Source organism: Lutra lutra, chromosome 4 (assembly GCF_902655055.1).
Source record: "Lutra lutra chromosome 4, mLutLut1.2, whole genome shotgun sequence".
Taxonomy (NCBI): domain Eukaryota; kingdom Metazoa; phylum Chordata; class Mammalia; order Carnivora; family Mustelidae; genus Lutra; species Lutra lutra.
In genome coordinates, this window is record NC_062281.1 from 192,387,692 (window position 1) to 192,413,311 (window position 25,620).

Below are 25,620 nucleotides of genomic sequence, written 5' to 3' on the forward strand. Positions count from 1 at the left end.
CTGGAGGGGTGAAATGACTAAAAGGTCCTACACAGTCTTGGTCAAATTCAGATATTCTGATACCCAAATTCACACTCTAGCCACCATAAACTCTATCAGTATTTCTTAATAAGTCCATAACACCCATGACACTCATCTTAACTTTCTAGCTCATAGCTATTTCTCATCACAAATTTGCAAAATAAAACAAAAAATTCAACCATTCACCAAAAAATGTAGCTTTATTACTGTCAGTGAAGACACCTTCTAATTCAGTCCCTGATTTCCAGGCAGGAAAACCTCATCCTATTCACTATTTAATTCTACATTTGGTAAGTCTTTATGCATTGCAGGACGTGCAAACTAAAAGTCTCTGGCTGTTCTCAGAGAGCTTGAAATCTTTTTCTTGAAGGGCTTGAAACATTTAAAGATACTGTTCTGCCTTGATGAGCTCCTCATCCAGCAATGGAGAAATGATACTGATAATGTGTGTGAAGGAGTTCAGGACATGCTACCTCCAAATGTCACCTTGCCATATTATTTTTAGTTAAAGGCATTTTTTTAAACAAGAGGTGCAAGAAAGGCACTCAGATTCCCATTTTTTTCATCCTGAAAGCAGAAGAGGAAACTCTCAGGTGAGAGCTGCCCTCTCAGTGCCAAGAGGAAAGAGCCACCACCAGAGAAGCACTTGAGTCTGGAAGAATTTGCACATGGAGACCTTGTTACAATAACCCTTATCTTCCTTCAGTCTCTCTGTTTTACTTTAGCTACTTTTCCATAGTTGCCACTCTTTGCTCAACTCCGTATGTAAACGCTTACCTTTTGCCACCTCTTTGGGTCTTCATTTTCTTATGAAGGCTCCTGGGTCTCCTAAAACTTAAATAACTTGTACGCTTTTGTTCTGTTAACCTTTTTATATCCATTTAATTCTCAGACTTTGCCAGACACCCTAAGGAAATAGAGATACAGTTTTTGCCTGCCCTACATTAACAACAGCCACCCGTGGCCATTCTGATCCTGGTTCCAAAAAACAACCCTCCCCCAAAGTAGCCTGATCACAATAAATAGCAAAGAAACTGGCGCTGGGTTACTTATTACTTTTCCGCTCATCACTTAACATTTCACATCTCATCTCACGAAATACTCATTTTCTATGAATGTGGATGTATCTTTTTCCTCATTGATAGTACTTATTTAGCATTTTGTCTTCTGTTTACTTATCTGTTTCCCTCTAATCCTGTGAATTCAGTAGGACCTTCCTGTCTTGGTCACTGCTGAATCCCTGTCATCTGCTACAGCCCCTGGCACAGAGCAGGTGCTCAGTAAATACTTGCTAAGCCGTGTCTTAGTTTCACCCTAAAGATGTTCCTTCGACTATCGCTATAGATCAACGGTTTACATTTGTAGAACACTACAGTTTACAATGGGGCTCCAACCAATTTCTCATTCCTTTTTTATCTTCTTTTCCACATTAAATTCATTTCGCCGGACACCGAATGGGAAATTTTATGTGCAGCGAATAGGGTCCCTCTATTTTCATCCTTTCCCAGGTTCACCGAAAAGGGCGAGGGGCTGAACTGCAGTTTCTGGGTATAAGTTAGGCCTCTGCCACAGTGAGTGAGGGTACTTTTCTTTTCTTTTTAAGATTTTTATTTATTTGACAGATGACAAGTAGGCATAGAGAGAGAGGAGGAGGAGACAGGCTCCCTGCTGAGCAGAGAGCCCGATATGAGGCTCGATCCCAGGACCCTAGGATCATGACCTGAGCCGAAGGCAGAGGCTTTAACCCCTGAGCCACCCAGGCGCCCCTGAGGGTACTTTTCGACTGTCACTAAAGGCTGGCGCGGGCAAGCCTCGGAGAGGTCCGGCAGAAACGGCGAATTTCCCCTCTGAGCCCCCAAAAGGTTAGGTCGGCGAGACAGGAGAAGAGTGGGCGAGCCCTGACATTTGAGGCAGCGCTGGCGCAAGGGGGAAATTCTGACACCGAGGTGTGTGAGGGGCCTTGGGGAACGGCTTCGCCTCTGCTCGCAAACTGTGTGAAAGCCCCCCGAGCGTGGGCCAGCCGGCACCACCCCCACGGCCGGCCGGGGGCCAGAGGCCGGCTGCCGATCGCAGTGACGTTAGGCCCGCTTCCGGCGGCCGTGGCCGGCGGTCCCCGGCGGCGCCCGGGATTGGCCGAGCCGCGCCGCAGGGGGCGGGGCAGCGCGCGTTCCCAGCCACCCGTGCGGCGCGCTCGAGCCTGTGGCGGCCCGCTTCGGTCGGCCCTGCCGGCCGGAAGTATCCCAACGGCCTCCCGGCCGCGGCGAGGTCGCCGTCACTCCTCGGCGACCCCCCGAACTTCCGGGCGAGGTTGCGGCTAGCGTAGGCGGGGCAGGTTCCCGCGCCTGGGAGCGCCGCTGCGTGCGGGTGGCCGGTCGCCCAGCGGCGGCTTTCTGGAGAGCCTGCGGAGCCCCGCGTCGGAAACGCGGCCGTGCGGTGGGCCCCGTCCGCTCTCCTCTCTCCCTGGCGCTCTGCGGAACACCGCGCCCTGCTCTGCTGTTCACTGCCATCCTAACGGATTAGGGTCTGATTAGGATTTCGATATAGGGTTGTCAAAAGCGTTAAAAACACCTTTCATGTGTGAAGTGTGAATAGTAATGCCCGCAGTTTGGTGAGGTCCTCGTGAGATCCTGCGTAGAGCAAGAGGTCCGAGGAACTGAAATGTGGGGTTCCATCGGGCTCTGTCGTGCCGTGGTCCTTTATTCTAATTCTGCTGCGGTGTTTCCAGATCCCAGGGATCTTGGCAACACGGTGATCCACGAGCCACAGCGACATTTTTCTCAGTGGTCGAAGCGGTCAGTATTCCGCCAGCAGCACACCTTGGGATCTAGTAGAACTTTCTGAGTCCTTGCTGCTGCCCTTTGCCTGTATCCTGTATCCCCCTTACTGCACATAGTGTTAAGCTGGGGCTGCACCCACCGTGAAAACTTCCCGGCAACCTTTGGCGTGGCTGCCTAGTGCTGTGGACCTGCCGGCTTGGGCAGCGCCTGCGTAAGCAAGGGATTTCAGTCAAGGTATGCAACGGTGCTCCAGTCCCTCTCCCTCCACGCTGGGGTTCCTTATCTTCCACATTCTTAATCTCTTACTCTCCCTCACTCATTTTTTGTTGTTGTTGTTGTTGCTGGTACAGAAGGTACCCTGTACTTTGTCCTTTCCATGCTCTGGCACAAAGCAGTTCCCTCTAACTGGAGTGCATCTGCGTCCCTACAAGCCTTTCAAGGTATTTTCCATTTTGCAAAACCCAGTTGCAGTGCAGAGCGATCCAGGAGACCATTTAAAGTATTTCTATAGTGCTTTGTTCTCCTGTTACAGTACCTGTAAGGCTGGGCGGCCTTATAGTTATCTGTGCGAACTTCCTCCCTCACTAGGGTGTGAAGGCTGTTGGCATGGGGCCTTACCTAGCTACACCTCACAAGACAGCAAAACTCATTCAAGAAGCTTTGAGTGCCTGTCATGTGCCCAGCGCTGCCCTGGGAGCTGGGGACACAGTGAAAAACCCCATCCTCCGACCGCACTCACCTCCCTGAGAGGGAGAAAATAAGCAAATGTGCCGATAACTGTGTGTCATGTGGTGATACGTACAATCAAGGAAAGTAGAGGGATGAAAGGAGACGGAGAGTAACAGGGAGAGGAGGAAACCTAAGTGAGACGGGGGAACAAGTCATCTAGAAAGTGAGACGATGAGATTTTAGATGAGAGAGCAGCAAAGAAGGGCCCTGAAGCTAGTGTGTGTCCCCTCCATCAAAGAACAGCAGGGCAGGCACCCTTGAGGGGAGTGGAAGGACGCAAAGTGGGAGAAGTGACGGGTCAAATCCTGTGCACGCTTGCATCAGACATTCAGTAAATGCTTTGAATCTAATTTATTGACTTGATAAGGGATAGAGAATAATGTAATGATAGTAACATCAAGACTTGGAAATTGCTAGAGTGGAATAGACCTCCTAGGCACATACTAGGCGTTTGCAACTTACATGTGTGTCCATTAGAACTCTTACTTAGTGCGGTGGCATTTAACTGAAACTGAAAATATCTCAATGAAAACCGATGGTTTATGCAGCAGTCTGCCGTTGTAATGGCAATCTGGAAGAAAAGGACACAGATTTTAAAGGAGGAAATAGATTAACATGTGACTGGAGTTACTTGGTAGAGAATAGCGATCACCATTGAAAAGTTCAGATGGAGGGGATGCCTGGGTGCCTCAGTTGGTTGAGTGTCTGCCTTGGGCTTGTGTTATGATCCCAGGGTCCTGGGGTCAGGCTCTCTGCTCAGCAGGGAGCCTGCTTCTCCCTCTCCTTCTGCCTGCTGTTCTGCCTACTTGTGCGCGCGCGCTCTCTCTGTTTGTCAAATAAATAAATAAATAAAATCTTAAAGAAAAAAGTTCAGAAGGAAACAAAATCCATCTTCTGATGTTGTCTTGCTTTTGATTTGGAAGAAAAAGAAAACTTGTATATTAGTTGACAAAAGTTGAGTTTGTGAAATAATTGGATATATTTGTGTATTTGTTCATTATAAAAACACTATCCTTAAAAAAACAAAAACAAAAACACCTCACTATCCTTCCCCAGGGCTAAGGTGAATGCTAGGGAGAGTGGTCACATGCAGAAGCTGGCTTTCAGCAGAACGTCATAAGCTTCAAGACAGCTTTGCTTGCTGGGATGATTTTTCTTTGATCACAGTTGTCACTTGCAGCCCAAAGAACATTTCCCCCTAAGTGGCCTGTGGCAGCGATCTTCAGTGGGATTTTAAAATATGGAACACTTGTGTAGTTAATAATTTTTGGTTACATGTTCTTAAATTTTTAGAAGTCAATCTAGCTTCCTCCAGAAAGTGGCTACTACTGATTGCACTCTTCATCACCTTTCTCAAAGTTGAAATCGACTGTCAGTTTATTGGCAATCATTCACATAGACGAGCTCAAATGTGGTTTCCGACTCAGCTCTCAAACCACGACATCGGCAGTCTCAGGCTCCGCTGCTGAGTCAACAGATCTTTTTATTCATTCACAGGAATGAGTAGCTCCCGAGTTAGTCATGACTCCAATGTCGGAGTGAGAACAGCAGGGTTCTGGCCCTGGCTTCTTTGCCTAACTGCGGCTGTTGGTGTGCCGAGTAGATACGCTGTCCTGATTCCAGCCTGTCCGTGTCTAAGCCCAGCTCTGCCCCGTGCTAGCTGGATGATCCTGAACAGATCAGCTGACCCTCATGCCTCGGCCCCCACCTATACAATGGGGATAACTTCGCAGGGTTATTCTGAGGGTGAAAGGCGTTAACAGAGATGAAGTTACAACAGTGGCCCGTAGTAGACACTCCAAGGCTGTCATTGACACTTGGCTTGGTCACTTGAATTTCTTCCAGCTTCAACACTGGAGGAGTAACAATAGTTCTTGCCTTGTAGAATTGCTAAGAGGCTGAATAGTACGCTAAGTGCAACGTCTGAAATGCAGGAAGCAACCAGTAAGTGTTGGCTATTATCAAGTACTAGAAAACATTTGTCATGGTCACAATCTGTTTAAATTCATTGGGGAAGGGCCCATAGGAGAGGAACATAGAAAGTGATAGACCATAAGAACATGCCATCTTGATGGGGATCATGAGGGATACAAGTTGCATAGATCGATGAGCTCTTGCCTTAAGTTGCAGTGACAGGATGGATTCAAAAGAAGAATGAATTGAAGACTAAGCAAGTTCCCAGAGCTAAAACTAAGTATTGAGTATATCCGTCTTAATGCAAGGTATGAAAGGCTGCAAGGAGGCTAGGTACGGGGCTTGTGATCCTGGGGTCTGCGGAAGACCAAGGGGCACTGATAAAACTCAGGGGTCTGTGAACTTGGATGGGAAAAATTACATCTTTTATTTTCACTAACTTCCAGCAGAAATCTAGCATTTCCTTCAATCTTGAATTTAAAAATCAACAGAGCATAGCCAGAGGCATGGTATCTATGATATCACACCAGTGGAAATCAGTTATTTTCATATCACGTTACAGTTATTGCAGATACCCAAATACCATTTACACTCATGATTAATTTGAAATTATGACTCATGGTTAATTTGAAATTGTGACAGGTGTGTGTTAATGACGAAGTCCACATAGTACCACATTGCAAGTTGGCCTTTTAAGTGTTTCGTGAGTAGATTTCAAAACACTTAGTTTCCTCTGTAATCCTTTGTATCGTATTTTACAAACTTAAGAACATTATCCGGTGAGGGGTAAACACAGACAGAGAGCACAGGATGAAGGGACACCGCGCACAAAAAAAGGTTAAGAATGTTTGTCAAGAGCATTAACTCCAGAGCCAGCCAGTCAGGTGAACCCTTTTTCTGCTCCTTACCAGCGTGGTGACACTGGACAGGTTACCCAGCTTCTCTCTGCCCCAGTTTTCTCATCTGTAAAGTAAGGACAAAGGCTATTAGAAGGTATAATTGGGAAAATGATGCAAACATGTAGGATAATGCCTCACAGGGAGTAAGCACTCTGTAAATGTCAGCCATCAGCAGAAAAGCATCTTACCGGAGACCCAAGGAAGGTGGGGGTACACATACCAGAATGATTTCCCAAGGGAGAGAGAGAAAGAAAAGGTTAGGGCATGAGGAGGTAGGTGGGCTATGAGACTGGAGTTAACAAACTCATGCATTCATGTCCTCATTCATTCATTCAATAAAGGTTTCTTGAATGCCTCCCACGGGCCTCTCAACGCTTTTGCTAACACTTGTGGAGTCTGGAGCCGGAGTAGAAATAGAACTCACATACCATATGTCTGAATATTTAACAGTGGCAAATCAAGCTAAAGATGTGTTAAATGTGTTCTGTTTTTCTACTCCAACAGAGATGTCTTCAAAAGAACAATAGTAATTGTTTTTATGTCACAAAGTTGGGAAAATGTCAATGATAACCGAATTTAATTATTGCAGTTAACTGAATGTACTTGGATGGTCTGGGAATGTTTAAATGGGTGGTAAAGACAGATAATTCATAAGTTTTATGTATTTGCTCCATAAAATTTTCTTTTTTCTTGCCTTTATTTCATTTGTTGTCATTGAGAAATTCACATAATTTGTGTCTTGTCACCAGAGCTGACAAAAGGGTGAAAAGCCGTATAATCGTACTCGAAGCGCACGGGATTTGTATGCATGCAGTGTAAAATGTAAATGCAAGTAGAATTTTTTAAAATAAAATTATTTTTCATGTTTGTTTTTAAAAAGTTATTCTACTAAAAGCTTTAAAATTATCTATTAAAATTAAAAAAAGATAATTGATAAATATCAAATAGCCAAAATTATTTCAATCTATCTGAGGCTTTTAATTTTGAAATGTAATTAAGTTTCATTAATTTTTTTTTTTTTTTTGAGAGAAAGCATGTGAGCGGGGCTAGGGTGGGTAGGGGGAGAGGGAGAGAGAATCGCAAGCAGGCTCCACACTCAGCATGGAGCCCAACGCGCAGCTCGTTCTCACGACCCTGAGATCATGACCTGAGCTGACATCAAGAGTCGGGCACTCAAGTGACTGAGCAATCTAGGTGCCCCTATTTGTTTATTTATTTAAGGGATCTCTGTACCCAACATGGGACTTGAACTCATGACCCCAAGATTAAGAGTCACATTCTATACAGACTGTACAGACGCCCCCAACCCTGCAGTTCTTATGTTACTTACTCTGCATATACATATATTTTTTTTTAATTTATTTGACAGAAATCAGAAGTAGGCAGAGAGTCAGGCAGAGAGAGAGGCGGAAGGCAGGCTCCCTGCTGAGCAGAGAGCCCGATGCGGGGCTCGATCCCAGGACCCTGAGATCATGACCTGAGCCGAAAGCAGAGGCTTTAACCCACTGAGCCACCCAGGTGCCCCAAAAACCCGATGTGGGGCTCGAACCCAGGACCTGGGATCATGACCTGAGCCAAAGGCAGCGGCTTAACCCACTGAGCCACCCAGGCGCCCCCATCTGCATATACATATTTAAAAGTATTATGAATAGGGGCGCCTGGGTGGCTCAGTGGGTTGAGCCGCTGCCTTCGGCTCAGGTCATGATCCCAGGTCCTGGGTTCGAGCCCCACATCGGGCTTTCCGCTCGGCGGGGAGCCTGCTTCCTCCTCTCTCTCTGCTTGCCTCTCTGCCTACTTGTGATTTCTCTCTGCCAAATAAATAAATAAAATCTTAAAAAAAAAAAAAGTATTATGAATAAATATTGCAAAGGGATCCTCAGACTTCATGTGCAACTGTTGTGAATTCCACACTAATCCACAAGAACTCCCAGAACCGCAAACAGGAACATTAATAAGATCAAGAAGATGGACACTTGGGACTTCTGGAAACTCTACTTGCCATAAAATTCTTGCAACATAATAGGTTACATGAGAATCTGTTACATCCCAGGTATTGCAAAAACAATAGATTATATGAGAATCTATTATACTCCAAGGATGTGGCTAACTAATTTGCCTTTCCCAGCTGCAGCACTCTGGGGCTCACACTGTACCTGCCACTCCGAGGCCACAGCCCAGTACAGAGATGCTATCACCATGTGTTTCTAGGCCAGAGACTAAGAGCCACGCTTACCTTTGGTTAGTGTGGATAGCACGTGCCTCAGGTTAACTACAAAATTTGCCTTAGCTTCCTGTGATGATTTTATCAAACAAGAGTATGTTAAATGAACAGTATACAACTCCTTAAACCCTCGAATGGAACTGTGCATAGCCTTCAGCAGACTGTGAAGCAGTTGACTTTGTGTAACACAGGCGGGTGAACTAATCTTGAGAATCTTTCCTCTCGGTGAAGACTTTTATGTCACTAGCCCTGCCTGAAAAAGTGAGTTAATTACTGTGCTGGGAAATGACAGACGTCACTTTCAGAGGAGGTAATGTCTCCGCCCACAGACTATCCAAAAGGTAGATTAGTAAGTAACATTAGTAACATTTAGTTAAATGAAAATAGAGTCCAGTTAAATGTCACACAGCAAAGCTAAACAGAGGACCACATGTAAATGAGGAGGCACCTTGGTTAGAGGGGTGACTTTGAAAGTGTTAGGTGATCAGCAATGTCATTTTTATATGGTATGAAAACTCCTACATGAGGCCAATTCTCCTGAAACCAGTGGAGGAGATCCCATAATTATCACAGGTAAAGTGAGTCTCCGAGGACTATCAGGATTTGGGAATAAGTTCTGTGGACAACCCATGCATTTTCCTTCTCTTTGGCTACTTGCCCTGGTTCCCTTACTGATCACCAGCCTGAGAGCTAGGGAAGGAAAATTTTAAAGCAGTAAGTCTTGTAATAACAGTTACTGTTTTCTTGAGACCTACGTGCCAGGTGTCTTTTGGATGAGTCTATGGATGTGGAATGTCCAGAACAGGTAAATTCATAGAGACAAAAAGCAAACTTGTGGTTACCAGGGTCAAGGTTAGGGTGCAGTGGGGAGTGGCTGCTCATGGGTATCTCTGGGGAGTGATGAAAATGTTCTGGAATGATATCCTGATGATAGTTGTACAGCATAGTGAATATCAGTGAATTCTGTGAAACAAGCACTTTAAAATTATAAAATTTATGTTGTGTGAGTTATATCTTAATTTTTTTTAAGGTGACTTCTGGTGAGGTCCCAGTAGTCTGGATAGTGGGCTATAGGATCTAGCTTTCCTTTAGTGGACAACAGGTAGCCACTGAAAGTTTCTAAGGAGGATGGTGGCATGATAGGGGTTGTGGAAACATGTAAAGTGCTTACCGCAGAGCAAGTGTTTAATAAACATTAGCTCCCTCCTCTCCTCTCTTCCTCCCCAATTTGACACTAAGCCCTAGAGTGTCTCCTGGGAGAAAATAGGTCTTTTCTGTTTGGATCCTAATGGAAAGCCACCTGATTTAGTTGAAACCACTCTTGTTATAGTTTCCCTGGTTGTCTTCCTAAGGATGCCCTAGCCTCTCAATGCTGGACAGGTTATCTTAGTGTCCCTAGAGCATCTTCCTCCTCTTCCTCCCTCCTCCTCTCCACCCCTCCTTCCTCTCTTTCTCCTGCACTACTCTTCCTCTTCTTCTTCCTTTTCAATTTTTTAAAGTTTTTATTTGTTTACTTAAGCAATCTCTACACCTTACATGGGGCTTGAACTCAGGACCCCGAGATCAAGAGTGGCATACCCTTCCAACTGGCCCAGCCAGTTGCTCCTTTTCTCCCCCCACCTTTTTAAATTGAAACAATGGTTTTCTTTAAAAAAAAAAAATCAAAAAACCCTCGTAGGTCTCAACTTTATCCAAAGCCATCCGCCATATAAGTTTCTATGTCTTCCTTGACTCCACTTCTCTTCATTTCTCCCTTCTTCTTTCCCCATCTCACCCACAGAGCAAGGAGCTCAGTAGAGCTCTGGTTGCCGTGGGTTCCAATCCCGGCTCCCCATCCTGCTGATTATCTGGCTAGATTCATAGGCATAATGTTCTCATTTGCATAATGCTACTCTAATGATAATGATAATGTCAACTCCTGGGGTTCTTTTGAGGATAGTATTCATTTAAGTGCTTATTAGAGTGATGCCTGGTACATCAGCAGCCTCAATGATTATGGCTAGAGCATCATATTATTATAGGGCCAGGGGTAGGGTACGGCAAAAGTACTGACATTTCTTTAGAAGTGGATTTCATCCCTCAAATCTCAAATATGTGTAGGACGAATGAAAGGCTTTGACAAGGATTTTAATGACAACATCCCGGTCCCAAAGTCATCTGAGAGATATCCTAATAGTACACACCTGCTTCCAAGAAATGGTTTTTAAGAGCCATTATCAAGGGGGGGTGGGGGCTCTGGGGATTTTGGGGTCAGCAAACAACAAATGGGCGACCTCACAGAGTCGTGTTGGGGATTTCCCATGAGGCCCCGCCCCCAGCTGAGTCACCAAACCCCTGTGTTTGACTTGCAGAGAACGAGAGGCAGAACCTCACTGCTCTGAAGTTGAAGGAGTGGAAAGTTCTTCACCAGCCCTGAGACCTCAAGGTTTGTCCATTTGGGCCAGTCGGGGGAACGGAGTTGGGGTAAGGACAGACGCTTTATTCCGTTTCTCCATGTCTAAGCTTTTTGCCCTTCTAATTTCTAATAAGTTTTATTCCATAGCCTATTAAATAAAGATCAAGCACCTGGCCTAAAGAGATTTCTTACTTCTTAGTTCTGTTACTATATGAGCTTCAAATCTCAAAATGGGCAAATATATGCCAATTAAGAAAATGTGATCCTGAGTTGAGCAGAGCGGAGCTTCAGCATTTTAACAACTGGGTGTTGAAATGTTCACATATTGTTCTGACAATGGGGAAAGAGTCATGAGATATCTCCCCACTGAGCTAGACTGTTAGATAGGACTGACAGATTGTCATTTGAAGAACCCTATCTCAGAGCCAGCAAACAGCTGGCATTGTTGAAATCTGGAAGAAATGCTAAGTGTCTATGAAAGTCCCCAAAAATTCTTGTTATGGTTATTTCTCCATTTTGGCAAAACATGTTGGAAAGTGCACGCTTAGATTTTGGCAAACCTGCACAAAGCTATGTGTGTAGTCAGGTTTGTCTTATCATAGAACTGTCCATGCATTTGCCAGCTTTTCCATAATCTCCCATCATTAATTGTTTCTGAAAATCCCCGAGTTATCCTCTGGATGGCATAGGTAATGGTTGAAATGTAGATAATCCTAAAAGGAGAAACCACCTCATTCCTGGAAATTTTTACCTTTTGCAGACCGGTATTTGTGACACCAGCTACCCTTGGAATCTTCTTTGGTCGTATCCTATCGATGCAAGATTTCACCATGGGCAGTGGCTATTACAACATAGTGGCTGCTGTATTATTGGTCATGAATTTTGAGAGGACAAGATCAATACAGGATTCCTGTAGTAAATGCCCAGCTGGTAAGATCCAAATTAATATGTGTGCTTGATCTGTTCTGTTGAACTCATGGTTCAGGTAGTCTAGTAGTCAGGGTTACTAAGTTCTGTTTTGATTTTTTTTTTATTCATTCATTTACAAATATTCCTTGCATGCTGTATCTTGGCTGTGTGAATGCAGCTGTGTCACTTAATCCCCTGTGCCCCAGCTTTGGGATCTGGGGATCATGAAAGAACCTATCTTATAGCTCTGCTGGGAGGATCCTATGCTAGGTTCTGAGCAGTGCATGGCACAGGGCAAGACCTCAGTAAATGTCAGCCTTATCTGTGAGGACCTGTGCTCAGCCTGGGGAGCACAGCAGGGATTAAGAAGGGGCAGGGGGCTTCGCAGAGTGGGGAGAAGCAGACACATGTACATTTTACTATCCTGATGAAGGGTGCTGATCTCCTGAATCCCATCACAGGGGTCTCCTGGATCAATCAAGAGAAATTCATTTTTGTTCAATAGTTAAAGGAAACAGTTTTCTTTCTTTTGGTTTATTGCAATATCTATACTTTGTTATTTATAATTCTGTGGCTATGCTAAGGGAAATCTTGCAAAAGTGTAATTATAATTATAAAAGTCAATCGAAATAAAGTGTATCACTGCACCTAGAAACTAATCATTGTTTCTTACTCTAGTTTTCTTGTGAACTTCAGAATGCTTTGGGCGATGACTGTGCATTATCAAACAGTATACCTATTATCTACCTTCTTAGGGACATTCTGTGGGAAAAGCGAAGGTCAGATCTGCATTCCTTGTCCTCCAAATAGTTTCTCCAGCACCAGTGGACAAAAGTCCTGTGTCATATGCAGGCGGTGTGAAGGTATGATTTAAAAGATGTATGTTGATCCAGACATGTGTTGGAATGACAGGTTTTTGTTCCCTAGTGTGTTGACCTCTCTGGAGAATGTTAAGTATTAACAGGCTCCTCTGTCACAAGGCAGATCCAGTAAAATAATCTGCTGTAAAAGCAATAATCTGTAGATTGACCTTTTAAATATTAGAGGACACACTCATTTGATGAGAAAGAAGCATTGAATTAGGAAAATATAAAAATGTCTTCTATAGAGATTTAAAAATGAACTTTATACTTTAAGGTCAACAAGAACATTGTAGGAGTGAGCATGGTTTTTGCGGGGGAGGGTTGTTTTTCTTTTTTTTTAGCATGATTTTTACTGCAGAACATCAATTTGCTTCCTGGAGTCAGAGGTCAAGTGTAATATAACTTGGGAAATTTTGTAGGTGTTTTCAGGACCAAGAAGGTGTGTTCCCCCATCAGCAATGCGGAATGTGAGTGCATCTCAGGGTTCCACTGCTTGGGGACAGGATGTGCCATGTGTGAACCGGATTGTAAACAAGGTCAAGAATTAGCCAAGGAGGGTAGGTTTGCTCTTCTTCAATCTAGGGCAAGTCTGCTTATCTAGACATACGTCATTAGTTTAGGTCTCGGTCCTTTGACTATAAAGTAACACATAGATGAGTAGAACCTTAAAGTAACATGCAATGAACCACTGAGTCAAGCATATATTTACAGAATTATTTTTCGATCAATGGAAATAATTTGAAACCACAACATTTGTTATTCACCAGGATCATGCATTTTCATACATTTCATACATTTATACACAATCGTCTATGTACGATTAGAATAACAACTTTAGTTATCTTCGGGTTTCGTTTCCAGAGGCATTGTTGAACAGACTGTAGCGATTGTATTGTAAATGACTTTATTATTGTGTGATTATGTTCATCACAGGAAAAGTTATGAAATCTTAAAAATATTCCCCTTTTTAATTGTTGCTTTAATTTTTATGCAGGTTGTAAAGACTGTCGCTTTGGGACATTTAATGATCAGAAACATGGCAGCTGTCAACCCTGGACAAAGTACATATAATTTCCTTTTGCTTTCAAAATAGAGAATCTGGGTTAACCTTTTTGGTTTATGTATCTATTTTTTATGAAGTTTTTTTTTTTTTAAAGATTTGTTTATTTGTCAGGAAGAGAGAGAGAGAGAGGACAAGCAGGGAGAATGGAAGGCAGAAGGAGAAGCAGGCTTTCCGTTGAGTAAGAAGCCTGACTAGGTCCTCAATCCCAGGACCCTGGGATCATGACCTGAATTGAGGGAAGACGCTTTAACTGACTGAGCCACCCAGGTGTCCCTGGGTTAACATTTTTAAAGACAAAGAATGTTATCACTGAAGTTTTAAAAAAATCTGCCTGGGGCGCTGGCTGGTGTCGGTCAGTGGAGCATGTGACTCTTGATCTCAGGGTCATGAATTCCAGTCCCACGTGGACGTGGAACCTACTTAAGTCTATCAAGTATAGGCATAGAACAGCATACAAATAGGCAGCGTGTGAACAGTATGAGGTCGTAGTACTTGGATACACAGAGTGAGCATTTTCTCCAGATATAATGCCCAGAGCACTTAGCTCAAATTTGCTGGAGCTTTGCTACTGTCTGCCCCAGCTGTTCCGTTCTGTTTCCTTCCAATCTCCTTGCTGCCTCTTGCTTTTCCTCACTGATCACTGAGCCCATCTTCAAGGGTGCAAAGCCAGCACTGAGAGTGATACAAGAAGGGTAAACTATGTTTTCTACCCTCAAAAACCCAACACCTACTTGGGCAAACAAGATCATCACGGAAGTAAAACAGCCAACGGCATCCCTGGAAATAGGCCTGTTGACCTGTGTGATCAGGAGCAGAGCTACCCAGAGTGTGGTGCTGAGAACAGGTGCTGGTACACTGACAGTTTGTGGCATCTGTGGCAGGAACACGACACACTCTGAGAGTGAGCGTTTAGAAATGTGTAAGGCAACGGACAGAGTCCTGTGTGGCTGTCAACTCATAAAGATTGAGGTCTTGTATTTTGTATGCCTTCGTTCTATTTTTCATTCGATTTTCTTATTAGAAAATCATGTTGATTATTATTTTACATTTAGATTCTTAGGTTTTACAGAAATATTGGTTTGTACAGATTGGGAAAGGTTTTTTTTTAAGGTCTTTTAACATAATTAGTTCAGAGAGGTCAATGAGTCTGCATGGAAAGTGGGATTGAACTTGTTTCAGAGGGAGAGTGAGTTTGCATTAGGTAACAGGATGAGGGAAAAGACACAGGACAACGGTGATGGTGATGGCATCGGTGATGGGATGGTGGTGATAACGGGGATGGTGGTGGTGGTGATGGTGATGATAGCTACCATTTATTGGGATGTGTGGGTCTGGTTCCATAAAGCCCAGCCCCTGCAAGTGTGTCCTTGGGACCATTCGTTTACTTTTCACAACAGTCCTTGGGAGTAAATACACCTTCTCTTACAGATGAGAAAACAGGCTTAGAGAGATTTTCTTAACCTGCCCATGGTCATTCTGCACAGGGAAAGACCCCGGCCTCAAGCCCACATCGGTCTGATGCCAACACATCATTGGATTAGGAACTCCTAACCCTTATCCTAGGTTGTCTGTTCTTCATATATGGTCAAATATGCTTAAGAAATTAAGGGCGAGGGGCGCCTATGTGGCTCCGTGGGTTAAGTCTCTGCCTTCAGCTCGGGTCATGGACTCTGGGTCCTGGGATGGAGCCCTACATCGGGCTCTCTGCTCAGCAGGGAGCCTGCTTCCCCCTCTCTCTCTGCCTGCCTCTCTTTCTGTCAAATAAATTAATAAAATATTTTAAAAGATTTTAAACAAAAAAACATCTATAAAGAAATCAAGGGTGAGAGACTAGCCAGGCAAAACAGTCTGGGGAGAGTTGTGGGACAGGGCTCCCCAGCCTGGGAAGAAAGAAGAATCCAGTGAGTTGGGTAGAATAGGGTGAATTACGGAACTGTGAAAGCTGGAGGAAACGAGCCAGCCAAGTGTATGTTTTCCATAATATCTTTATACCCAGACCCACACATCTTTGTCACTAGGCTACTTTATTGGATGGAAAATGTCAATATTTTTAATTAGAATGACCTGTACCTAAATTAATTATTTAAACTCTTTTCATTGGGCGGTCTAAGCTGTTCCTTGGATGGAAAGTCTGTACTTGTGAATGGGACGAAGGAAAGTGATGCAGTATGTGGACCGGCGTTGGCTGACTTCTCTCCAGGTACAACCTCTGCCACCATGCCTGCCCCTGCAAGAGATCCAGGTAGCTGGTTCATTGTTATCAAACCAGAGTGGATGTATTATGGCTATTCTGATTGGAATTTATATCACCCCAATACTATGATGCCTCACATCTCTGCCTGCAATGGGCACCTCCTGCATGCCTTTCTTCTTTCATTCTGGGATCAAGAAACCCATCAAAATTTTTCAAGTGTTTGTCACGCAATCTGAGAAGCATGTTAGTTATCAGAACAAGGTGAAACTACGCAGACAAACATTCCACCTTTGATAATGTCAGATTAAGGGGATTATAGAGTCCCATATTTTCCATATTCTAGAGAGGCCAAGCCACTTAATTTTTGTGGGCCTCTGGAAAAAAAAAATTAGGGTTTTTTTTTTTTAAGTTTTCTTATATGCAGGGAAGTTTATTAAGTTAGCTGGTTAGAGATGCCCAAGGCACCACTTCTCCTTGCGATTAGGGATTTACCAATGTAACTATAAATATACGCATATTTGCAAAACTACATATCTGCATGCATTTCTCCTTTTGCTCTTTTTTTAAAGGTCGTACGCCCCAGATCATCGTCTCCTTCCTTGCACTGACATCGGCTGCTGTGCTGTTCCTGGTGTTGTTTCTAGTGCTCCGTTTCTCTATCCTTAAATGTGGCAGAAAGAAAATCCAGTATTTATTCAAACAACGTAAGACCAATATAAGCATATTCTATATGAGCTCTTTTGAGGCAAAACTTTTTACGATAGAAAGGAAAGGATTCTTTTTTTTTTTTTTTTTGGTTAGTATAGCACAGAGGTTATCAAGGAGGGATAGTTTTGTCACCAACGGGACAGTTGGTAATGTCTGGAGACATTTTGGTGGTCACAACCTTGGGGGTGTGGAAGGCACCTAGTCAAAGGAGTTGGAGATGCTGCTTAAATTCTACAATGTACAGGAAAACAGTTACCCACCCCCCCTCCAGCTTTCACCAAAATCTATGATTTAAAGAATTGTCCTTCCCTCCTTCACCCCCACCTACAACACAAATGCCTTGCCAAGAGTGGTGATGAGTAATTAGTGAGTTGTGATGAAGGCGTAATGCATTTTTAAAATATTTTAGACCATTAAAAAAACCCTTTCTATTTTGAAATAATTACAAGTTTTACAGGAAGTTGTAGAGACAGTACAGAAAAGTCTCAGTTGTCATTCATGGGGGTACATCTTCTGGAACTAGAGCACAATATGAAAACCGGGCAGTTGACATTGGCACGTTGTGTGTGTCAAGCTGTATGTCATTTGATCACACGTGTAGACTGGCATAACCTCCAGTACAACCAATACAGAAGTATTCTCTCCCCACCAGGATCCCCTCCTGCTGGTCCTCTGGGGTCACATCCACTCCCTCCCTGTTCTTCCTGATAGCATAAGTCTGTTTTCCATCTCTACACTTAAAAAAAAATTTTTTTTTATTTACTTATTTGCCAGAGACAGAGACAGAGAGAGAGAGAATGCACAAGCAGGGGGAATGGTAGGCAAAGGGAGAAGCAGGCTCTCCACTGAGTAGGGACCTCGAGGCAGGACTCGATCCCAGGACCCTGGGATCATGACCTGAGCTGAAAGCAGACGCTTAATTGACTGAGCCACCCAGGCGTCCCCCATCTCTACACTTTTGTCACTTAGAGAATGTTATATAAATAGAAGCATGCAATGTATAAGTTGATTATAAGCATGTGACCTTTTCAGATTGCCCTTTTTTTTTTTTAAGATTTTATTTATTTATTTGTCAGAGAGAGAGGAGCGAGAGTGAGCACAGGCAGACAGAGCGGCAGGCAGAGGCAGAGGAAGAAGCAGGCTCCCTGCCAAGCAAGGAGCCCAATGTGGGACTCGATCCCAGGATACCGGGATCATGACCCGAGCTGAAGGCAGCTGCTTAACCCACTGAGCCACCCAGGCGTCCCCAGATTGCCTTTTTTCACTCAGCTTAATGCCACTGAGATCCTCCCAAGGCTTCAACAGTGGACTCTTTTTTTAAATTTTCTTTTATTTTCTTTTTTCTTCCCTTTTACCACTGACCAGCATTCTGTGGCATCGTTGAACCAACCTCTGTTTGTTTGACCATTCACCAATTAAGGGACATTTTGATTGTTTCCAATTTTTAACTGTTGAATATCAAGCCTTTGTGAATAATCACATAGAGGTTATGTGCAGACTGAGATTTTCATATTGCTCACATAAATGCCCAGGAATGCAATTTCTGGGCCACGTGGTTTGTTGTTTTAAGAAACTGCCAAACTATTTTCTGGAGGAGTTGTACCATTTAACGTTCCACCAATGGCATATGAGCCATCAATTCTCCTCACCCTTGCCAGCATTTTCTACCGCCACAGTTTCTTACCCAGCCATTTGGAGAGGAGTACAGTGATAGCCCACTCTGGTCATCTGCCTTCCCCTAAGGGTACAATATCTTCTCACGTACTTATTTTTTTTTAAGGTTTTATTTACTTATTTGAGAGAAAGAGCAAGAGAGCTCAAGCAGGGGCAGAGGGAGAGAGAGAGAAGCCGACTGCCTGCTAAGCAGGGAGCCTGATGCGCGGCTCGATCCCAGGACCCAGAGATCATGACCTGAGCTAAAGGCAGATGCTTAACCCGCTGAGCCACCCAGGCATCTCTCACGTACTTATCTTCCACCTGTGTGTTTTCCCCCAGTGAAATGTTCCTTCAGGTCTTTGGTCTGTTTTCTAATTAGACTTTTGTTTATTTTACTATTGACATTGGAGAGTTCTTGGTACCAGCTAGATGAGTCCTTCAGCATGTGTGTGGTTTGCGTTTCTGCCCACTCTGTTGCTCGACTTTCCTTCCTCTTCATGGAGTCTTCTGCAGAGAAAAGGGTTTTAATTTTGGTAAAGTACAATTCGCCAGGTGTTTTGTGTTTGTTTTTTTTTTCCCCATTTATGGATGGAGTCATGTCTGAGAATTCTTCAAGTCCCGGATCACAAAGATTTTTATTTTCTCCCGTGTCATCCTCTAGATGTTTTACATTTAAATCTGTGGTTTAGTTTTAGCTAAGTGTTGCATAAGGTGTGAGAGGTAGGTCAAGAATTTTTTTTTCCTATGGATGTCCAGTTGTTCTGGCATCATTTGCTGAAAACATCATCCTTCCTTCATTGAATTGTTTTTGTGGCTTTCTTGAAAAACAGTTAGCTATACTGGTGCGGGGGCTATTGCTGGTTTTTCCCTCTTGTTCCACTGATCTGGGTGTTTATTCTCTGCGGGGACCACACTGTCTTGATTACTGTGGCCATAAAACAGGTCTTGAAATTACGTAGAGGGTAGGAGGCTTTTTCCCACTTCATTCTTCTTTTTTAAAACTGTTTTAGCTATTCTAGTTCCTTTGCACTTCCAAATAAATTTTAGGATAATCTTATCTGTAAGTAGAAAAAGTCAGCTGGGAGTCTGATAGCAACCGTGGTAAATCTGTATATTAGTTTGGTGAGAAATGATGTCTTTACTATGTTAAGTATTTATGTCTTAACATAGTAAAGACATTTCTTTTATTTCTTTTTCTTTTATTTCTTTCATCTGCATTTTGTGGTTTTCAGCACACCAATCCTGTACATATTTTGTTAAATTTAGGCTTTAGCATGTAAATTTTTAAAAAAATTCCACGTGGCATTTTATCTTAAATTTTGGTTTCCACCCATTCATTGTTATTCTATGGGGATAGCTGATGTTCATAGATTGATCTTGTATTCTGTGATTTTGCTGAACTCACTTATTAGTTCTAGGAGTGTGTTGTAAACTCTTTGGGATTTTACATGGACTATAGTGTCATCTGCAAATAGAGACAGTTTCGTTGTTTCCTTTCCAATCTGCATTTCTTTTATTTCTTTTTCTTGACTTACTGTGCTGACTAGAACTTCCAGCACTATGTCGAATAAGATTGAATATCCTTATTCAACAGGACCAGGATTGAATATCCCTGCCTCGCTTCTACTCTTAGGGAAAAAGCATTCAGTCTTTCACCAGTAAGTATGTTGTAAGCTATAGGTTTTTAGTAGATCTTCTTTATCAGGTTGAGGAAGTCCTTCCTCTATTTCTAGTTTTCTAATATTTTTGTAAAATCATGAATGAGTGTTTAATTTTGTCATATGTTTTTTCTGCATCAATTGATATGATCATGTGACTTCTCTTCATCAGCCTAAGATGGAGGATTACATAGATTCATTTTTGAATATTAAATCAGCCTTGCATCCCTGGACTAAATTTCACTTGGTCATGGTATATAACCCTTTTTATATACTGCTTAACTCTATTAGCTAATATTTTGTTAAGAATTTTTATAGCTATATTCATGAAGGATAGCAGACTGTGGTTTTCTTTTCTAGAATTGTCTTTGTCTCATTTTGGTATCAGAGTAATACTGGCTTCCTGAAATGAGTTGGGATGTGTTCCTTCTCTATTTTCTGGAAGAGATTGTGTAGACTGGCATTAATTCTTCTTTAGATAGTTGGTAGAATTCTCTAGTGAAACTGTCTGGACCCAAAGACTTTCTTTTTGGAGATTTTTAATTACAAAATCAATTTCCTTAATAATTACAGGACTGTTCAGGTTATTCATAGTGAGCGAGTTGTGATTGTTCATGTTTTTTAAGGAATTGGTCCATTGCCTCTAAGCTGTGAAATGTATGTGTTTAAGTTCATAGTATTCCCTTATTATTTACTTAATTCTCCAAATATAATTGTGGACTTATGTGTTCTCCTTTTCAGTTTTATCAGGTTTAGCTTTATCTATTTTGCAGCTTGATTGTCTGAGGTACACACAGTATTGCTAAATACTGGGTAAATCCTGGTCTTCTGGGTAAAGAGACTTCTTTAAAATTACAAAAGTTCCCTCTCCATGCTGATCATTTTTTTTTTGCTCTAAAATCTACTTTATCTTATATTAATATAGCCCTGCTTTAAAAAAAAAGTTAATGGGGGTGCCTGGGTGGCTCAGTGGGTTAAAGCCTCTGCCTTCAGCTCAGGTCATGATCTCAGGTCCTGGGATCGAGCCCCGCATCAGGCTCTCTGCTCAGCAGGGAGCCTGCTTCCCCCTCTCTCTCTGCCTGCCTCTCTGCCTACTTGTGATCTCTCTCTGTCAAATAAATAAATAAATAGGGACGCCTGGGTGGCTCAGTTGGTTAAGCAGCTGCCTTCGGCTCAGGTCATGATCCCGGCGTCCTGGGATTGAGTCCCGCATCGGGCTCCTTACTCACTGGGGAGCCTGCTTCTCCCTCTGCCTCTGCCTGCCATTCTGTCTGCCTGTGCTTGCTCTCTCTCCCTCTCTCTCTCTGACAAATAGATAAATAAAATCTTTTAAAAAAATAAATAAATAAATAAATAAATAATAAAAAAAATAAAAAAAGTTAATGTATACATGGTTTGCCTTTTAGCATTCTTTTGCTTTCAACCTAACTACATTTTATATGTTTTTATAAAGATTTTATTTATTTATTTGAGAGAGGGAAAGAGAGAGAGAGAGAGAGCATGCACATGACTGAAGGGAGGGGCAAAGGGAGAGGGAGAGAGAGAATCTCAGACTCCACACTGATTGCAGATCCAGACATTGATCTCATGACCCTGAGATCATGACCTGAGACGAAACCAAGAGTCAGACCCTTAACCAACTGAGTCACCCAGGTGCCCCCATTTTATACTTGGAGTGAATTTCTTGTAGACAACTTATATCAGTCACTCTACTAATCTTTGCCCTTTAACTGGTATATTTAAGCCATGTATATTTAATGTAATTATTCATATGTTAGGACTTAAGATACAATTTATTTTTTGTTTTCTGTTTGCTTTCTCTGGTTTTCATTTCTCTGCATTCCTGGGATTACTTGAACATTTTTTAGAAATCCACTTCGATTTGCCTATAGTTTTTTTGAGTGTATCTCTTTGTATAAATCTTGTAGTGGATGCTCTAGTTATTATACATAATTTATCCATCTACTAGTATAAACATTGTAACACTTTGAATAAAGTATAAAAATATTACCTCCTTTTGCATCCTTTTAACCTCCTCCAATTTATAATATACTTATCTTTTTTTTAAAAAGATTTTATTTATTTATTTGACAGATAGAGATCACAAGTAGGCAGAAAGGCAGGCAGAGAGAGAGAGGAGGAAGCAGGCTCACCGCTGAGCAGAGAGCCCCACGTGGGGCTCGATCCCAGGACCCTGGGACCATGACCTGAGCCGAAGGCAGAGGCTTTAACCCACTGAGCCACCCAGGCGCCCCTATAATATACTTATCTTAAATATTACCACTACATACTTTGAGAACCATATTAGACACTGTTATAATTTTTGCTTCAACTGTCAAACATAATTTGGAAAACTCAAGGGAAGGAAAGTTTATTGTATCTACCCATATATTTGTTCATTCGTTTTCTTCTTTATTCTTTTCTGATGATCCAAGATTCCTTCTTTTATCATTTCTCTTCTATTTAGAGACTTTCCTTTAGCCATCCTTTTAGGGTGGGCCTTCTGGTGACACAAATTCTCTTAAGTTTTCATCTGAGAACGTCTTGATTTCTCCTTCATTCCTGAAAGATATTTTCACCAGGTATTGAATTTGGGCTTCCAAGAGTTGCCACCAGCCCTTCTGGTTAGACGGGGCTGGAAGACATTCTACACAGTAGGTGGGGTTGTGATTCAGCTCCTTGCCTGGAATTGGGCAAACCAGGCACTATGGTGGGCAAAACTCCTTGTTTGAGGGTCTGAGGCAGGCAGATTTGCACACCATCAACTTCCCTGGTCAGGGTGAGCCCTCAACTTGGCTCTGAAGATAAACAAAGCTTCTGGCCGAGATTGCTCCTCAGACACTGCAAGTATGTACTCAGTCTGCCAAGATCTGTGTGCTGGTTGCTGCAAGCTCCTCTCCCTTCACCATGGTCAGATTCCTAGTAGTTGAACCCTATATATTCCCCTACCTTTCCTGTGGTGTGAGATCAGACTGGGTGCTCCCGTAAAGGGACCCCCCCCCCCATGCTGGGAGAAGCTGGTGGTTCCCTTTGAGTTCTCTTTTCCCACTGGAGGAGCCAGAGGCTCAGGGAGACCTCTCTGTATGGTGATGCACTGGCCTGCAGGAGGGGCAACATGGTCAATGGTAACTGCTTCTCTTAACTTCCTAATACAGTCTGTCTTGGTCTCTGTAGTGCTGAGGTGGGGCTTCTGCAGCCCTCATCCCCATGTTCTAGGATTCTGCCAGGGTGTCTTGTTCTTGAATAGTTGTTAGTTATTCTTCTCATGAAGGAGTCATGTTGCCTTCTTGTGATATTACTCCCCTTGGATTTTTTTTTTACAGTAAGAAGCATGTAATATTGAGGCAGGCCCTTTTGCTTTGTTGGGCTATAAAAAAAAAATCTGTTTAAGATGAGCAGTTGCTTGGGGCTGGGTGGCTCAGTCAGTTTAGCATCCGACTCTTAATTTCAGTTCAGGTCATAATCTCAGAGCTCTGAGATTGAGCCCGCACTGGGTTCCACACTCAGCACAGAGTTTGCTCATCCCTCTCCCTCTGCTCTTCCCCCAAGCCTCACTTGAACACACATACATACACACACACACACACACTCTCTCTCTCCCCCTTTCTTTTGCAAATAAATAATAAATAAATACAATCTTTTTTTAAAAGATGAAAAATTGTTCAACAGTAACACAAATACTTCATGCTAACATGTGAAAGGAAACCAGGAAGCCAACACACAAATCACTTCTTTAATTGTCGATAGATGGAAGTAGTGGGAGTATCTTTAATATCTTGATGCCATAAGCATTTCACTCAAAAGAAACTGTCTAGTGTGTAATGTGAGTAACCCTCAAGATTAAAATCCATACTGCTGAATTGAAACTATGGTTATGTTTGGGATATGACTAATTTTGTGCTATAGTGATTCATGCTCAAGATTTTGGGCCATCACAGAAAATAAAGAAAATTGCTTTCCAGGACAAGTAAGAGTAAATGGTAAGAAGAAATTGTAAATAATCCTGGGAAAAAGTTCCTATTTGCTATCATCTCTCTTATTGATAAACTTGCTCAAATTAGAGTTGAGCATGGTTGCAACTTAGAGATGTCCTGTGACTGTGATTTACAGAAATTGGATGTTAAATGGTTAAAACAAACAGCAAAAGATAAGTTGCTTTTAAATTACTTTTCAGCATTTATGAGACCAGTACAAACTGCCCAAGAGGAAGATGCCTGTAGTTGCCGATTTCCAGAAGAAGAAGAAGGAGAATGTGAGCTGTAAAGCAGAAATCCAAACCGCCACTGGGCCTGTCTTGAGAAGAATCACAGGAGAAACATGAGTGATCCCACCATCATATCTTTCTAAATCAAAGATACCATCCTAGATAAGACTCAGGATTACCCCTAAGTTTCCTCAAAATGTTAGCAGATTGGCCTTTAAAAATGTACCCCTTTTAGCATATGTATGGGACAGAGCTGGTGGGAAAGGGGCATTTTCTAGATAATGCTTAATAGGCTTCACTAGTTTGTTTTTGAAATCCAAAGAGAATTATGCTTAAAATCACACCATGTAGCCCAATGGTCTGGCTAAAATGACAGTCCAAAATCAATACCATTTTTTTGAGTGCTAATAGAACATATGACAAGAAGCCGTAAGATGCAAGAAAAACGGCCAACCAAATTTTCCATTGGTTCAGATATTCAACACAATGAGTTCTACTGATGTGAGGGGGGATATTATGACAGTGCCCAGATTTGAGGTCAAGGGAAAAATAGCTCAGAACTTGAGGAAGAGTTTTGGAAAGAGTTCCAATGTCTTTGCACATCTTGTGGTCCCCTCCATCTTCACATCTCCTGCTTTGTACTGCTCCTCTCTGAACTGGGGCTCATGTTTTGGTTCTTTGTGGTTGTTTAAAGTTTTTTTATTTATTACTGAAGTGTAATTGATAAACAACATTATATCAGTTTCAAGTGTACAACATAGTGGCTCCACAATTCTGCACATTACTCAGAGCTCGCTCAGAGTACTGTCCCCATCTGTCACCATACGACATTATTACAGTATTACTGACCATATTCCTGATGCTGTACTTTTCATCTCTCTGAATTATTTATTTTATAATTAGAAGTTTGTGTCTCTTAATCCTCTTCATCTGTTTGCCCAGTTTTGAGATTTAGCTTATGTGTTTTTAAATCTTAAGAACATTAAAAATAATATCTGGTACATCAAACTCCCACAGGCCGGATTTGAGCGGTCATGGGTCTCTGTATGGCTTATGAGCTAAAAATGATTTCTACATGTTTAAATAGTAAAAAACAAATCAAAAGAAGACTAATATCTCATGACATGAAAAAGTATGTAAAATTCAAATTTCAGAGTCCATAAATAAAGTTTTATTAGAACACACAGCCACACTCAGGTCACTTTTGCATTACAAGAGCAGAGTTGAGTAGAGATAAGAGACTGTAAGGACCACGAAGTCTAAAGTGTTTAACATCTGACCTTTCATAGGGTCAGAGTCAAGATCAGAACATCCATCTGTGTGTTGCTTTCCTCCCTCATCTGCCTACATACCCACCTGGCCCCCAGGCACCTTCCTCAGGAACGTCCCTTCCATCCATTCCCTTGCTT

At 42.5% G+C, this 25,620-nt stretch overlaps 2 protein-coding genes across 4 annotated transcripts; one reads left to right on the forward strand and one right to left on the reverse strand.

The window, feature by feature from the left end:
* Positions 1-58: 58 nt before the first annotated feature.
* LOC125097428 (uncharacterized) lies at positions 59-2,793 on the reverse strand. Its single transcript, XM_047724957.1, has 3 exons — positions 2,620-2,793; positions 1,794-2,529; positions 59-1,602 (listed from the first exon to the last, which is right to left on the reverse strand). The coding sequence occupies exons 1-2, from the start codon at positions 2,791-2,793 to the stop codon at positions 1,885-1,887; spliced, it is 819 nt and encodes a 272-aa protein (XP_047580913.1). The 3' UTR covers positions 59-1,602; positions 1,794-1,884.
* TNFRSF9 (TNF receptor superfamily member 9) lies at positions 2,351-25,620 on the forward strand. Of its 3 annotated transcripts, none has more exons than XM_047728378.1 (9): positions 2,351-3,032; positions 10,913-11,024; positions 11,717-11,886; positions 12,621-12,728; positions 13,148-13,285; positions 13,723-13,789; positions 15,903-16,033; positions 16,555-16,689; positions 24,182-25,620. In XM_047728378.1, the coding sequence occupies exons 3-9, from the start codon at positions 11,772-11,774 to the stop codon at positions 24,268-24,270; spliced, it is 783 nt and encodes a 260-aa protein (XP_047584334.1). In that variant the 5' UTR covers positions 2,351-3,032; positions 10,913-11,024; positions 11,717-11,771; the 3' UTR covers positions 24,271-25,620. The 3 variants fall into 3 exon arrangements, with proteins under 3 accessions (XP_047584334.1, XP_047584336.1, XP_047584335.1); XM_047728380.1 differs by having other exon boundaries at positions 15,903-15,991; XM_047728379.1 differs by having other exon boundaries at positions 10,913-10,986.

Excerpts from the sequence above, each read along its gene's own strand:
- LOC125097428 (XM_047724957.1), bottom strand. The coding sequence starts at position 2,793 with ATGTCGCTGTGGCTCGTGGATCACCGTGTTGCCAAGATCCCTGGGATC. Across the intron at positions 2,530-2,619 it reads AGGACCTCACCAAACTGCGG|GATGGCAGTGAACAGCAGAG; the intron begins GCATTACTATTC and ends CTAATCCGTTAG.
- TNFRSF9 (XM_047728378.1), top strand. The coding sequence starts at position 11,772 with ATGCAAGATTTCACCATGGGCAGTGGCTATTACAACATAGTGGCTGCT. Across the intron at positions 13,286-13,722 it reads TCAAGAATTAGCCAAGGAGG|GTTGTAAAGACTGTCGCTTT; the intron begins GTAGGTTTGCTC and ends ATTTTTATGCAG. Across the intron at positions 16,690-24,181 it reads CCAGTATTTATTCAAACAAC|CATTTATGAGACCAGTACAA; the intron begins GTAAGACCAATA and ends ATTACTTTTCAG.